The 15819-nt window shown below is 61.5% G+C and overlaps 1 protein-coding gene across 1 annotated transcript in view; it reads left to right on the top strand.

The window, feature by feature from the left end:
• The window catches only part of ADGRB1 (adhesion G protein-coupled receptor B1), a 76839-nt gene that overhangs the window by 28750 nt on the left and 32270 nt on the right, over positions 1 to 15819 (top strand). Inside the window, 5 exon segments of the mRNA XM_018058646.1 lie at positions 583 to 691; positions 2342 to 2485; positions 2976 to 3051; positions 3481 to 3583; positions 4367 to 4410. Coding sequence (XP_017914135.1) covers positions 583 to 691; positions 2342 to 2485; positions 2976 to 3051; positions 3481 to 3583; positions 4367 to 4410 — 476 coding nt within the window.

The raw sequence follows: 15819 nt of genomic DNA, 5'->3' as shown, positions 1-15819 counted from the left end.
GGCCGGCTCAGGGCAGGCTCTTGGGTTCAAATCCTAGCTCGGCCTCTTCCAGGAAGTCACTCAGCCTTCTGACCTTCGGCGTCCCCGTCCGTCAGATGACAGGCTCACCGCACAGGGCTCAGGGAGGGGTCTGAGAAAGTGTGTTGGCCGTAGGGTGCAGGCCGGGACATGGCAGTCCCTTCTCATCTGGAGAGAACGGTCCGCCTCCCCCCTACACTGACCAGGAATCTGCCATTCCTCCTGTACAGGGGCTGTGGCGCCCAGAGACCCCTGCTCTCCTCCCATCTGGACACCCGGCCATAGGCCAGAGCGCCACAGCCCCTCTGCGCTCAGTGTTCTCATCCACAAATCGGCAGTGGACACTCAGGTCCCGCTCCGCTTCCCAAGTCAGGTCCAGAGCCCTGCAGGGCAGGGAGTGACCAGCAGGACCCCGTCAAGGAGGGAACAGATGAGGAAAGGAGGCAGCTAAGTCTCCTCTGAGGGGGCAGGAGACTTGGGTGACACTCAGTTCTGGAGCCTTCTTGGCTGGACTGCCCCCCACTGTCTTGAGGCTCCCTGACCCCGCCCCCATCCCATCCCCAGATGGGCCCCAATGCCAAGGAGCTCTTCCGGCTAGTGGAGGACTTCGTGGATGTCATCGGCTTCCGCATGAAAGACTTGCGGGATGCGTACCAAGTGACAGACAACCTGGGTAAGCCCATCCCTCGCTCTCCCGACCCTCAGGCCTCACCTGGCACACCTGGACGGGGCCCTCCAGCCTCAGATTCTGGCCAGGTGTGCCGGAACTTCAGGACCCCCGGGCCGGGTTCTAGCATTACCTATGAGTTCTCAGGTGCACAGACCTGAGTCTCCTGATGATGGTCGGATGTGATCCTGGGAGAGGGTTGGCATGGGTGCTCTTGGACCAGGCCCTGGACACTTAGAGTCTTGGGATGCAGCAGGAAGCCCCAGCCATAGCTTCCACCTCCCTGGAGCTGGGGGCCCACGGTGCCTTGTCCCCAGTACCCGCTGTGCTGGGACCTTAGAGATTTGAAGGCAAGGTTGCACTCTGCTCCCAGAAGCGCTTGTCAGAGGGGCTTGGCGACACCCAGCTCAGTAGCACGGGCAGAATCTCAAGTGGGGAGGCGGCAGTGCAGGCCTCGAGGGGCTGGAGAGTGCTGCAGACGGGCCTGGACTTGGGAGGCTGGCGATGGCTGTTGGCACACGGGCCTGCAGCAGCTGCACTCAGTGCTCACCACCACGTCCCCTTAAACAGCCCTCCTGGCCACGCTTCTCGAGGGCACCTCCCCAGATACTCTTCTCATAGTGGGGAATCAGGGTGGGGCCCGGGCCAGTGCCCGGCGGTGGTCCACACAGTGCTGAGGAGGGCGACGGTCACCGCCTCTGTAGAGACTCCTGGACCTCTGGGGATGTGTCCTCTGGGCCTCATGCACCCGGGGACCTGCCCGGGCAGGGATGAACGCCTGCTAAGCTAGAAGTTCCTAGAGCCCTGGTCCCGCCTTTCGCCTTCGAGCTCAGGACCCCAGAGCTGGGGAGACCCCTGAGGCCAGAGGAGTGGGAGCAGCTTCCTCCTGTAGGTGGGGAGACCCCGGCCTGGAGGTCCCCTGGAGGCGGGGTCAGCAGTGGCTCCAGGCTCCTGGGTCCCTTTCTCACTGGGCTGACAGGGCCCTTGTTCTGGGTGAGATGGGAGTGGCCGGAAAGCGGGCTTTTCTGTGGCCACGTGTGACAGGCATGGCCCGGAGGCCACCTCAGCTCTCAGCCCCCGGCCCCGGACCTCGCTGTAGAGGCTGGACCCCTGGCCACCCAGCACCACCCACAGCCCCTGGAGGGGGGCTAGGCCCGGGCCAAGTCCCTGGCCTTCCACCTCCAGGAGCCTGTCCGGAGCCAGTGGACATTCAGGGCCCACCCTTTGTCACCAAAGGAGGCCCTGGACTCCTCCCATCACCCCTCATTAGCCCTCCCACCCCATGTATCCGCACAGCCCCATTCTCCCCTAGACCCCACTCATGCACTCGCACCTGTGTACCCTACATGTATACACTCCGTGCACCCACTGCACACCCCACACCCCCATTCACCCCAGTCCTATAGCCCTGTACCCTATGCACCCAAGGCCCTGCGCCCTGTGCACTCCGTGTAGCCCCTGCACACCCCTCGCGTGGTGTGGCTGGGTGGCCCCACGTGCACCTCAACTGTCCTGAGCCAGGAGCAGCCCCATGATGGTCCCACCCAACTTCCCGTCCCAGGGCCGAGGCTCCGGACCCTGAAACTGCTCTGTCTTTTTCTCCCTTTGTCTGTCGCTGTTGTCTCTCACCTCCCCCCACCCCCGATCCTGCCACAGTCCTCAGCATCCACAAGCTCCCAGCCAGCGGAGCCACTGACATCAGCTTCCCCATGAAGGGCTGGCGGGCCACAGGCGACTGGGCCAAGGTGCCGGAGGACAGGGTCACTGTGTCCAAGAGTGTCTTCTCCACGGGGCTGGCAGGTGAGGGCTTCAGGGGGCTGGAAGAGCTCCCCAGAGTCTAGAACTTCTCAGTCCCCGCAAAGAACTTCCCAGCCCCACTCCAGAAGCACTCCAGAAGTTCTGACGTGCTGCGTCAAGGGCTAGGGTGGTGTCCGTTTCTTCTACACAGTCTCAGTGTTCCTGAGATTGCCCCCTCTTCCAGGAAGCCCTCTTTGCTCTCCCTATGTTGGGAGGCCCCAGGCAATCTTGGCTGAATGGACCCCCTCGTCACAGGGAGGGAGAGGGTCTTGCCTGTTGTCACAGCAGGCGATTCCAGTTCCCAGGAAGAGAAACTGTGCCCTGCCTGCCCCTGGCTTTCAGGGGCCACTCAGGGGGACCGAGGAGGTACCCCAGCTCCAGGGCAGTTGCTGTGTCCATGGTGGGGTGGCGGGGGGGACACGCACTCCTCTTGCCCAGCAGGGCCTTGGCCTGGGGGTGGTGGGAGGAGGGCGACCACTGTGCTGTCTTCCAGAGGCTGATGACTCATCTGTGTTCGTGGTGGGCACTGTGCTTTACCGAAACCTGGGCAGCTTCCTGGCCCTGCAGAGGTGGGCATCACGGGCACAGGTTGGGGCTGGGGAGGCTGGGTCTGGTGGAGGTGGGGGCTGGGGAGGCTGGGCCTCGGCGGGTTGGGGCCTGGGGAGGCTGGGTCTAGGGGGTGGAAGGCTGGGGAGGCCAGGCCTTGGGGAGGTGGGAGTCTGGGGAGGCTGGGTCTAGGGGTGGGGGCCTGGAGAGGCTGGGTCTGGTGGGTGGGGGCCGGGGAGGCCGGGTCTGGGGGTGGGGGCCTGGGGAGGCCGGGTCTAAGGGTGGAGGCCTGGGGAGGCTGGGCCTGTTGGGTGGGAGCCTGGGGAGGCCGGGTCTGGGGGGTGGGGGCCTGGGGAGGCCGGGTCTAGGGGTGGAGAACCAGGGAGGCCAGGCCTAGGGGAGGTGGGGCGAGGGGCTCCTGACCCCAGCATGGGCTGCCGGCTGTCCCCCAGGAACACAACTGTCCTGAACTCCAAGGTCATCTCGGTGACAGTGAAGCCCCCGCCTCGCTCCCTGCTCACACCCTTGGAGATCGAGTTCGCCCACATGTACAACGTGAGTGCCCTTCATGTGCACGTCCGCATGCATGGACCCCTCCACCTGTGCCCGTGTGCGCCCACGTCCCGGCCTCTGGCCGGCCTTGAGCTCCTTTACCCCCGAGCAGCGGTGGGGGACAGTGGCTGGCAGAGCTTCGGGGACTTGCCCAGGGTCACAGGCAGGGACTGAAGGAGCCGAATGCAGCCTAACCCGGGTCTGAGGCCGCTGCTCCCAGGCCCTTCCGGCCCAGCCGCTCCTTGGAGAGGATGGAGCCATCCTCTGCCATGTCCCGCCCGCAGGCCCACCACGCCCTCCTCCCCGGGCTCTCCGTTGGGCCTGAGATGCCCTCGACCACCAAGAGCCTGCCCACACCCACCCCGCTCCCCAGCCAGGACGGGCAGTGTTGCCTGGCGCGGGGCTGTGCCCAGCCTCTCTGTGCCTGGCACCTCCCTCATCAGGCTGGAGCCCGTCTGTAATCACCCTGCAGCCTGTGGGGCAGGGGTGCTTGCCGAGCCCTGTCTGTGCCCCTGACCCTCCCAGTGGCTATTTCGTATTAAACAGAAGTGGCCGCTGCTGCCCAGCCCCTCCCAGAGAGGGGACAGAAGCTGCCCGAGGCCATGCAGAGGGCTGGGGGCTGAGCCGGCCCCTTCTCTGCTCTGGGCCTCAGTTTCTCCTCCTCAAACCCTGTCTCTGGGGAGCAGCGGAGGCAGGGCACCAGGCAGGGCTGCGGGACCTGCGTGGACACCGCCTCAGGCGGGGCACGAGGGGGGGCAGGTGGCCTGACCCCGCCATCTCTTCCAGGGCACCACCAACCAGACCTGCATCCTGTGGGACGAGACGGACCCGTAAGTGTCTCAGCCATGCGACCTCCTGGGCGGGCTCGGCGGCCAGGAGGGAGGGGCCTGGGCTCCAGGTTCAGGGCTGCCTGCTGACCATCCCCTGCCCTCCCCTGTCGGGCACAGTGTCTCCCTGCCTAGTCCAGCACTGATGGCACAGGGGGCCCACCCAGCCAGTTTCCCACCCCTCCTAGGGAGGTCCATGGTTTCAGGTCCAGAGGGCTGCAGTGGTCCCCCAGGCCAGGTGAGGGAAAGGGGCGTGGCCACAGAGCAGGGCAGCTGCGTGAGACCCAGGGTGACTGATGGGACGCAGAGACGGGGACTCCTGGGGTCTCAGGCCCAGCTCCCTACCCGGCACGTGACACCCGCCTGTTTCAGGCCCTGTCGCCCTGCTGTTATGAGTGGGGGTGGGGCACTGGGCTGGACTGGCCAGGCTGTGATTCAGGGTCACGGCACCTGCATGGGCGCCCAGAGCAGGGTTCCTCCCAGACACAGGGAGACAAAGCGAAAGGTAGGTGGGGGCTCATGTAGTCCCAGGAAAGAGTCTGTGCAAAGGCCCCAAAGTGGGGACAGCCCTCAGAGGCAAGGAGGGTCAGAGTTTCGGGCAACTGGGCAGGAGAGAGCTTGGCGGCTGGAACCTGATGGACCAGGTGGGCCTGGTGGGGGCTCGGCCTTCCCCCGGGGGTTCGGCATCCACTGGGGAGGGGTGGTCAGAGAGCGGCACGTCACTGTCACCACCTGCCTCCCTCAGCCCCGGCACTGCCAGCCCCCAGGCAGCCCCAGGGCCATGAGGTGCGTCCCTCATGCCATGGGCAGTGCGATGATGGAGGTGTGTCCTGTGAGGGCAGGGGAGGCTCCCAGAGTGGCCGACACGTGAGGAGGACACATTCTCCCGGCAGAGGATGGAGGAGGGTCTCGGGCAGAAATAGTTTGAGCAAAAGTGTGGAGGTTGGAAGGTACAGGAGGAATGTGAGGCATGGCCAGTAAGAGTGGGCAGCCATAGGGGCAGGGGTGTGGGCTGGGAGGGAGGCTGCAAGGGGCAGTTTGTAGGAGTTGTGGACCCGTGGAAGTTGTTGGGTAGGGGTGTGATTACCATGCGTCCATCAAAATCTTCCACCCACCCATCCTATCCATCCATCTGTCTGTCTATCCATCCTCTCATCCATCCATCCATCCATCCTCCCATCCATCCATCCATCCATCCTCCCATCCATCCATCCTCCCATCTGTCCATCCACCCACCCATCCATCTATCTTCCACCCATCCATCCATCCTCCCATCCACTTTTCCAATCCACCCCATCCGTCAATCCTCCCACCCTCCCGCCCGTCCCTCTTCGGTGATTCCTAACCATTGAGAGCATACTCTACGAGGTGCTGGTGCTCAGCCTCCTGTCCCCTGTGAGGCAGGACAGGAAAGTAGGAGCATCCAGATCCCTGTGAAACTGTCCAGTCTTGCCGCGTGCCAAGAAGTGGAAGCAGTGGATCTGGTGGCGGGGGGGTGAGGAGCCCGAGAGCAGGTTCACAGAAGCCTCTCTGGGGTGGTGTTTGAGACGCCTGCTCAGCACTGCACGTGGGTGTATGGGGACAAGCATTTTGGCAGAAGGAACAAACAGTGCAAAGCCCCCGTGGTGAGAGAGTGCAGGCCCGTGCGTGGACTTCACTGCCCTTGCCTGCTCTGGGGTGTGAGGACAGCATCCGGGAAGCACTGGGGTGGACCCCGTGACCCCAGGAAGCCAGCCCTCTGGCTTTGTGCCAGAGACTGTTTTTCTCTGAGTTTCGCGAGCGGCATAAACTTTGCAACAAATGGACTGACAGAAAAGGGTGAAAAAAGAAAAGGCAAGAACGAGGGCTCGCGTCCTCCCAAGGCTGGTCCCTGTGGCCATCATGTGGCTGCCGTCCACTCCATCTGGCCCCTGATGTCAGCACAAGCCCCTCCCCACAGTCCAGAAACCCTCCTGCTGGGCTGTTCAAAGGTGGCCCGGAGCCCCTGGGGTGCCTGGTTCACCCAGCAGCCCTGCCCTTGGATAGCTCTGCTCACATTTATGTTGTTTCGTTGGCATCAAATCCCTGGACAACTTCAAGGCCTCGGTAGTAAATTGCTTTCCAGAAAGGTGGACGCATCCTTCCCCTTGGTCCTCTGGGGGCAGCAGGTTGTGAGAGGCCTGGCCAGCCCAGTGAGTGTCGGGTTCACTGTCCCCTGGGCATGGTCGGGGCAGATCCCGCCCCCTGGAAGTGTCCCTGGGGCCGGAGTCTGCCTGCTTGCATGTGGTAACAGAGTGGGGATGGGCGGCGGACAGCGGCCAGGCCCGTGGGACGCTCACGTCTGGCTGTGGCCTCCACTAGCCCCTCCTCTCTCAGGTGTGGGGGCCTGCCCACACCCCAGGCTTCTCTTGCCCTCTCCCAGTACCCCCGGACAGGTGGGACTGTTAAGGCCTCTGTGCCTGGGCCCAGGGCCTTGTGGACAGGGGGAAGGTGCCAACAGCTGGCCCGCGTTGGAGGTGCCCCAGAACACACGCACCCACCAGTGCCCCGCTCAGTCCCGGGGTGGCCCTGGGAGCCCTGCCTGTTACTTCTGGAGAAGCTGAGGCTCTGGAAGGTTGGTGCTTCAGCTCAGGGTAGGGACCGAAGCTTTTGCCCCAGAGCTGGACAGCCTGGGGCCCAGAAGTGACGGGGTGGAGGCACGGGGCAGGAGGGAGGCAGCTGGCTCTCCCCGCCCATGCTTTGTGCTGGAAGCACCTCCCTTCGTGGCCAGGTGAGGCCATCTCTCACATAAAAGGGCTTCGAAGAGCCAACGGTTTCACAGGTGACCCGAAGCAGGGACCAGGGCCAGGGCCCCAGGTTGCTTCCACTGGTGTGCCCAGGGATCAGGTCTGTGCTGGCGTGGGCCTGTGTTTGTATATGTTTGGATGAGAAAGGGTCTCATGTCTGCAGAATTGTATGTATGTGGGTTGGGGGGAGGGGTCGGTGGGAATTGAGAGCCACTACTCTTGCCTGGAAAATCCCATGGATGGGGGAGCCTGGTAGGCTGCAGTCCACGGGGTTGTGAAGTGTCTGACATGACTGAGCGACTTCACTTTCACTTTTCACTTTCATGCATTGGAGAAGGAAATGGCAACCCACTCCAGTGTTCTTGCCTGGAGAATCCCAGGGACGGTGGAGCCTGGTGGGCTGCTGTCTATGGGGTCGCACAGAGTCGGACACGACTGAAGCGACTTAGCAGCAGCAGCAGCAGCAGCGACCTTTAGCTGAGAAGCAGTGAGCTTCTGACCCACGACTGAGTCTTGGCCCTGGTCACCTCAGGAGCCTAGATCCCAAACCAGACTAAGCCCGGCCCTGGCATACTCTGACCCCTGGCCCTGGGCACACACTGAGCCCGGCCCTGGCACACTCTGACTCCTGGCCCTGGGCACACACTGAGCCTGACGCAGCGTCTCACCCGGCGTCACTTGCGCGTGCTCACATGCAACGTGCAACTGTGCACGTGCCATGTGTGTGGAGGGCCGCCTCCTCTTGCAGACACATGCACCCATCAAGCATGTGACACGCTCTTCTCGGAAAGTCTGACTCAGGCTTTCCACCCACAGTGCAGACCCTCCACCTGCCTCGCCCCCAGTCGCACACGCACTCTTGCACACACAGGCTCAGCGTCTACACTTGGGACGACTGCTCACAGCGAGGCTCAAGGCCGCCCCCCCACGCCCCCACGCCCTTATGCCAGCCTGGCCAGTGGCAGTGAGGGCCTAGCGGGTAGGGCTGCTAGGGAGGGAAAGGGAGTCTTTTCAGAACTCTCAGATGTTTAGGTGGCGGGGGAGGGGAGTCCGGAAGGATGGACCGGTGGGGGCGGGGTTGACGAAGGCCAAAAGCGCCACCCGGAGATCATGTCTGTGGTTCTGAAAGGACAGCTCCCTGTGTCTTTCTAAGAAGCTGCAAATGTTTTGCAGTTTCCTTTTTAAAAATAAACAGCTGAGAGTTACACAGAGCAGAGAAGTCAGAACAGGCAGGCCCTCAGAAGTCACCTGCTCTGGCTGCACTTGAAGATGGTGTGGCTGAGCCCCAGCGTGGGGACGTCAGGACAGGACAGGCCTGGGTGCTGCACCCTCATTTTGGAAGGTGCTGTGCCCGATAGGGTTTCATGCCCACCATGTCTTGTGCTCCCAGGTCCACATTCAAGTCAGCTGTAAAGGCTCTGAGAAGTCCTACAGCAGGCTGCTATTGAGTCAGGTTAGGGGTTTCCCTAAGTAGTGGGCGCTTGGCACCCCTACACTATGGAACTTGAGCTGGGAGAGCAGACGCTGGGACAGGCTAGTGGAGGGCAGGGTGATCCCCCAGCTCCCCCAGTCTGTAGGGTTTTCTCCAAAGCCTGACCGCCCACCAGGCACCTTCCAGCATTCACTCACACAGCTTTCTCAGTCGGGCTGAGGACTGGGCGCAGAGTTCTGTTCGACAAGCCTCGGGTGCCCTGTGGGTGTGCCAGTCTGGGCTTTCTCCCCACCCCCTGCAGATGCAGCTATCCTGGGGGACGCTCAGGACCCAGGCCCAGGCCCCTCCCTGGGGTCCTTGCCCAAGTGCGTGTCCTGGTCCCTTTAAGAGCCTTGCCCCTCCCCCCACAAGTCCTTGGTTTCCTTGGAGAGGGCGGTGAGGGGGCAGGCCGAGGGGGGCAAGCGGAAGGGAGACTTGGCAGGGTCCCCAGGTCGCTGTCAGCGGCCGGTTCCCAGCCCGATTTCTCCCACGCCGTCTGGTTCCTGATGGGGGCAGAGAAGGCGGGCGAGGGGGGCAGGTGGGGAAGGGGGAGACAGCTGGACACAGAGGCCTTTTGGTGGCCCTTCATGAGCGTGGGTGGGAGGTGGGGTCGTGCTCTGCGCCCCTACCTGGGTGGGGAGCTAGGGCCGGGGGAGGGGTGCAGGGCAGCTCTCAGCGGCAAGACCACCCACCCCCAGCCCCTGCTCTGGACTCAGCCCCAGCCCCTTCCCCAGCGCCCCTCCCTTCTCTGAGCCTCCCCTGGACTGTGTGCTTGCAGAGTGGGGGTCCTGGCAGAGGCTTGCTCTGAGCCTGCCCTCTTCGAGGGGCATCTGAGTCCGGGCCTGCCCGTCTTGGCTGGGTTTGGGACTTGGAGGGGACAGACAGCATGAGGTCATGGCCCAGAGACAGCAGCTGTGCTCAGAACCTGGGGCAGTGAGTGCCCCGCCCTGGCAGGCAGCCTGGCTCCCCAGCCACAGTCCTCCGCCCCACGGGCCCCTCGCGACTCCCCTCCTTGGCGCCAGCTGGAACGCCTGGTGCCTTTGTCCCTGGTCCCTGTGCCTCTTCTCCAGCCTCAAAGCCACCTGCTTCTGGAGGCCTCTCTTCCTGTTTTCCTACAGTCCTCCCAGGTCCCCTGCTTCTCAGCTCTGACTCCCATTTGCCAAAATTCTGTGTATCTGCATGTGCCCCCCCATGAGAGTGTGAGCCTCCTGGTCAGAGTGTGAGCCCCCTAGTCAGAGTGTGAGCCCCCTAATCAGAGTGTGAGCCCCCCATCAGAGTGTGAGCCTCCCCATCAGAGTGTGAGCCCCCCCATCAGAGCCTGAGCCCCCAGTCAGAGTGTGAGCCCATCCAGCAGATTGTGAGTCCTTCAGAAGAATGTGAGCCCCCTAATCAGAGTGTAAGCCCCCACCAGAGTGTGAGCTCCCCAGTCAGACTGAGCCCCTAGCACAGTGTGAGCCCTCCAGCAGAGTGTGAGCCCCCCAATCAGAGTGAGCCCCTAGCAGAGTGTGAGCCCCTCCAGCAGAGTGTGAGCCCCTCCAGCAGAGTGTGAGCCCCCCAGCAGAGTGTGAAATTCCCTAGCAGAGTGTGCAATGCCCCAGCAGAGTGTGAACCCCAATCAGAATGTGAGCCCCTCAGCAGAATGTGAGCCCCCCCATCAGAGTGTGAGTCCTGCCATCAGAGTGTGAGCCCCCAGCAGAGTGTGAGCCCCTCCAGCAGAGTGTGAGCCACCCAGCAGGATGTGAGCTCCCCTACCAGAGTGTGAGCCCCCAGCAGAGTGTGAAACCCCCAGCAGAATGTGAGCCCCCCAGCAGAGTGTAAGCTTCCCTAGCAGCCTGTGAGCCCCCCATCAGAGTGTGAACCTCCATCAGAGTGTGAGTCCCCAGCAGAGTGTGAACCCTCCATCAGAGAACGAACCCCATCAGAGTGTGATCCCCCCAGCAGGATGTGACTTCCCTTAGCAGAGTGTGATCCCCCCAGCAGAGTGTGAGCCCTCTCCTCATGCAGGGCCTGGGTCTCCCCACCCGGTGTCCCCCACCTGCTTGCTTTCACTTCCTGCTGGAAGGAACACTGGGGCGGGGGTGGGGCCCTGCCAGGAGAGGGAGCGTCACAGACACGTGGACATGTGTTCGAGTGCTCAAGGGGGGTGGGGCGCTTTCCTGGGCGGAGTCAGGGCCTGCGGGTCTACTATGTCAAGTCTAGCTGTTCCCTTCCTGTGCCTCCCCACTTCTGCGGCCCCGTGAGTGTGGGTGCCCAAGTCGGTGGTGGTCGTGGAGGAGGGGTCGGGGCTGGCACATCAGGGGAGGCACGGTGTGGCTGCCCTGAGCTCCCGGGACCTGCTGGATGCGGGTGGGGACAGCGCTGGATGGCTCGGTTTGGGAGGATGTTGGTGCTCGCGAAGCCGCCGGAGGTGGGGAGGGGCAGGTGGACCAACCACATGTTCTGTCCCTGGTCAAGTGGCCTGTGGTCAGGGGAGCTGGGAGGGGCCTCTCGAACCTTCCCCCCACCCTGCCTCCCGCACCCGCACTGATCTGGGCATGCGGGGACAAGGAAGAGCCTGGAGTTGCCCTCAAGGAGGAGGGGGCATCAGGGAGGTCAGTGCTGGGCCCTGAGCGCATAGGGCAGTGCCCGCAAGTGGAGAGGGTGCTCACCTCCCTCCTCCACTGAGATCTGGGGGCTCCAAGAGGGGCTGCCTGGGGTGACGGAGACAGCTGCCAGGGGCCGGGGGACTGGGGGTCCGTGTACTGGGATGGGCCTGGAGGGTGCGAGGTGACCCTCCTCCCTCGCGCCACTTGCTTCCCCGCACTTGAGCTGTGCAGTTGCTAGTTTCCTGAGGCAGGAAAGTCTTAATCGAAACCCCAGCTCCCCAGGCTGCCCGGTAGCTTCCTGGTGGTATTGGCAGGGACTGACGTCCTCTTCTCTGCAGAGAACCAACTCAGGATGCAGATGGCAAGAGGTGCAGGAGACAGGAAAGCTTCCACGCTAGCAGGGAGCGGGGAGTGCCCACGGTGACCATTACCCTTTCCTGGCCCGGAAATGACCTTGGTGGAATGACCTTGAGGTTCACTTTGGAGGGTGGGGTGTAGTCAGTGGTGTGGAGGATCAGATGGTGCTGAGGGTGAGGTTGCCTGGGTTCAGCTCATCATGATTGACGGGCATGGCGGGTGGTGAGGCCTCCTGCAAGACGGTTTCTGCCTACACAGGGCCCTGGATGTGGTGCGTTGTGTTGGTGACGGGGGTTCCCAGCCTGTGTCAGTCCACAGACACAGTGCTGGCCCAGAGGTGATGGCAGTCGCGGTGACTGCTGACAGCGGAGGTGGTGCTGGTGAGCTCGGTGATCAGGTGACTGTGGTGAGAGCAACAGCTTTGGCAACAATGCGTCGTTGATGGCAGTGCTGGTGGTGGTGATGTTGGTGCAACGGCGGTGTTGCTGCTGATGGCGTGATGGGCAGTGGTGATGTCCATGCTGGTAGTGAGGTCGTGTTACTATTGCAGCTGCTAGTGGTGGTAACGGTGACGGTGCTGGCAGTGGGGGTGATAGTGATGGTGGTGGTAACGAGGATGCTGCTGATAACAGAACGGTGGTCTTGGTGTCGATGGTGCTGCTGGTGGTGGTGACGGAGTGGAAATGCTAGTGGTGTTGAGGATGGTAGTGGTGGTGGGAACTGTGACGCTTTTAACGACCCAGTTAACCACGATGGTGTGGTCGCTCACCTAGAGCCAGACATCTGGAGTGTGACGTCAAGTGGGCTGTAGGAAGAGTCAGTATGAACAAAGCTAGTGGAGGTGATGGAATTCCTGCTGAGCTATTTCAAATCTTAAAAGATGATGCTGTGAAAGTGCTGCACTCAATATGCCAGCAAATTCAGAAAACTCAGCAGTGGCCACATGACTAGAAAAGGTCAGTTTTCATTCCAATCCCTAAGAAAGGCAATACCAAAGAATGTTCAAATTACCCTATACAACTGCACTCATTTCACATGTCAGCAAGATCATGCTCAAAATCCTTCAAGTTAGGTTTCAATAGTACATGGACTGAGAACTTCCGGATATATAAGCTGGATTTAGAAAAGGCAGAGGAACCAGAGATCAAATTGCCAACATATACTGAATCATAGAAAAAGCAAGGGAATTCCAAAAAAATCTGCTTCATTAACTACACTAAAGCCTTTGACTGTGTAGATCACAACGAACTATGGAAAGTTCTTAAAGAGATGGGAATACAGACCACCTTACCTGCCTCCTGAGAAACCTGTATGCAGGTCAAGAAGCGACAGTTAGAACTGGACATGCAGCATGGACTGGTTCAAAATTGGGAAAGGCGTATGTCAAGACTGTATACTGTCACTCTGATTATTTAACTTACATGCAGGATACATCATGAGAAATGCCAGGCTGGATGAATCCCAAGCTGGAATCAAGATTTCTGGGAGATACAGCAACAACCTCAGATAAGCAGATGACACCACTTTAATGGTAGAAAATGAAGAGGAACTAAAGAGCCTCTTGATGAAGATGAAAGAGAACAGTGAAAAAGGTGGTTTAAATCCCAACATTCAAAAAACTAAGATCATGGCATCTGGTCCTGTCACTTCATGGCAACAGATGGGGAAACAGTGTCAGATTTTGTTTTCTTGGGCTCCAAAATCAGTGCAGACAGTGATTGCAGCCACGAAATTAAAAGACGCTTGTTCCTTGGAAGGAAAGCTATGACCAACGTAGACAGCGTATAAAGCAGAGACATCACTTTGCCGACAAAGGTCTATAGCCAAAGCTATGGTTTTTCCTGTAGTCACGTATGGATGTGAGAGCTGGACCATAAAGAAGGCTGAGTGCCAAAGAATTGATGCTTTCAAACTGTGGTGTTGGAGAAGACTCTTGAGAGTCCCTTGGACTGCAAGGAGATCCATCCAGTCATTCCTAAAGGAAATCAGTCCTGAATATTCATTGGAAGGACTGATGCTGAAGCTCCAATACTTTGGCCACCTAATTTGAAGAGCTGACTCACTGGAAAAGACCCTGATGCTGAGAAAGATTGAAGGCGGGAGGAGAAGGGAATGGCAGAGGATGAGATGGTTGGATGGCATCACTGACTCAACGGACATGGGTTTGAGCAGGCTCCGGGAGATAGTGAAGGTCAGAGAAGCCTGGAGTGCTGCAGTCCATGGGGTCTCAAAGAGTCGGACGCGACTGAGCGACTGAACAACGATGCCAGAGGACTTCCTGGCAGGGCTGGGGAGTTCCGGGCCCCAGACTCACCCGGGGCCCTGGTGGCCTTGTCCAGGCCGGTGGGTCAGTCAGTGAAGAACCACCAGGTCCTGAGGATGACCGGTTTCCCAGCCTGGGGCAGGCCTGCGGCCAGGGGCCCCGACTCAGAGGGAGTGGCGCCAGCTGAGAGCCAGGAGATGGCCATCGCAGCTTTGTGGGGAATGTGAGATGCCCCGGAGGCCCCAGTCACTGCCCGATGGGTGCTGAGGGAGCCCGAGACGCTGTCAGTGCTGCGAGAACAGCCTGTGAGCAGGGGTGCAGGCTGGACGGGTACACTCTGCCCTGACACGTATCCATCCCCCGGGGTCCCCAGACCCTGAACCAAGAGGAGATGGAACTGACCTGGGCCTGCCCTGGGGGTTCTCAGCAGCCAGTCGGGGAGACAGGGGCTGGGCACGGAACTCGAGCTTGAGGAGGCCTCCTGGAGACGGCAGTGCCTCGGGGGAGCCCCGAAGGACGGGGCTGAGTCAGCCAGGGGACAGACGAGTGTGTGGTCAGAGGGACTGGCCGAGACCCAGACCTGGAGGCAGGAGAGGCTCCTGTGTTGAGTCGCCGGTGGCTCCTCTGGGCTGGCACATGCAAGTGGGGCTGCCAGGGCTGGGGGTGGGGAGGGCCTGGCGGTCACTAGGAGCTCCAGCCGCTGGCTGAGAAAAGAAGCAGAAAAGAAGCACTGGTGCTTCTGACCCAGAAAAGAAGCATGAGTGCAGCAGCAGGGTAGGACCTGGTGAAGGAGCCGGGGGCAATGCTTAGGAGCTCACTGCTTATCCCAGCAGGCTCCCTGGACGAGGCGGCTCAGCAGGAGCCTTGATCTGTGAATCGGTGGTCAATAGGGGGCCAACAGTCAATAGGGGGAGGTGGGAGGTAGGCACTCTGGATGTGTCCCGTACGATCCCGCAGGGGTTTCGCCTGGAAAGGATGGTCTGGGGAGCACAAAGGCCAGGCTGAGGGAGCCCCTGCCTGCAGAGACAGCGTGCCCACTCCCTGTTCCCTCACCAGGGTCATCTGTGCCCACTCTGGGTTCCTTCTGCTGCGTGGGAGGACACCTATGAGTCACTCACACTCCAGTGTGAATTAGCCCATCAAACCCCAGGGGACCCCGAGGCACAGTCCCATAATAGCGCCTGCTCCGTGGGCCAGCGGGAGGCATCCTGAGCGCAGTGAAGGCCCTGGCTCCGTGGGTGGGCAGGCCGGGCTCTCCATGGCCGTCCCCGATGTTCCATGAGCACGCGGGGCCCCGGGCTGGGCATGGTGTGCCTGTGGTCCCTGGACATCACAGGGGTGCTGGTGCCCACTTCACAGAGGGGGCTGCAGCTCTGAGTGGCCTGGAGGGAATTTGCCCAGGAGGGGAGCAGACCTTGGCCCCCCGGTGCTCCCCCGCTCCCCGCAGGGAGCCAGCCAGGGGTTCCCACAGGCTGAGCCTCTTCCCATCCACCCTGGGCCCCAGGGGAGGTCCCTGGCAGGGCTTCCTGAGCTGGGTGGGGCCCAGCTAACTCCCCAGGCTGCTTTCTCTGAGCCACCCCACCTGGGCACCAGGATAAGGTGCGGCTCCTGCCCGGGTGCTGAGTGAGGTGGCTACACTGGGCAGGGTTGCGGGGCGCTGCGGTTCACTGTCTGAGTGTGGCTGGAGGGGAGTGCTCGGGGAGGGGGGCAGTCCCCGGGGCTGTGGGCCCCTGAGTGAGGAGGGAGCTGGGGGAGGTCTTGAGCAGAGGCCAGCGTGTCCTGGCACATTTCAAATGATGGCGGGGGACAGACAGGTGGCGGAGGGCAGGGCGGAAGCTGGTGGTGAGGGGGCTCCTGCTGGGCGGCGTCCGCAGGGTGGGGAACAGCAGTGACTCTTGCGCACCTGCAAGGCAGGCCAGACGCCCCCGGGTCTGCAGGTGTAAGCCACAGGGGCGGGGGGCCTGGGGTCAC

The sequence above is a fragment of the Capra hircus genome, chromosome 14, assembly GCF_001704415.2.
Source record: "Capra hircus breed San Clemente chromosome 14, ASM170441v1, whole genome shotgun sequence".
Lineage (NCBI taxonomy): Eukaryota > Metazoa > Chordata > Mammalia > Artiodactyla > Bovidae > Capra > Capra hircus.
Note: the sequence above shows the minus strand (reverse complement) of the source record. Positions and strands in the feature narration are given on the sequence as shown.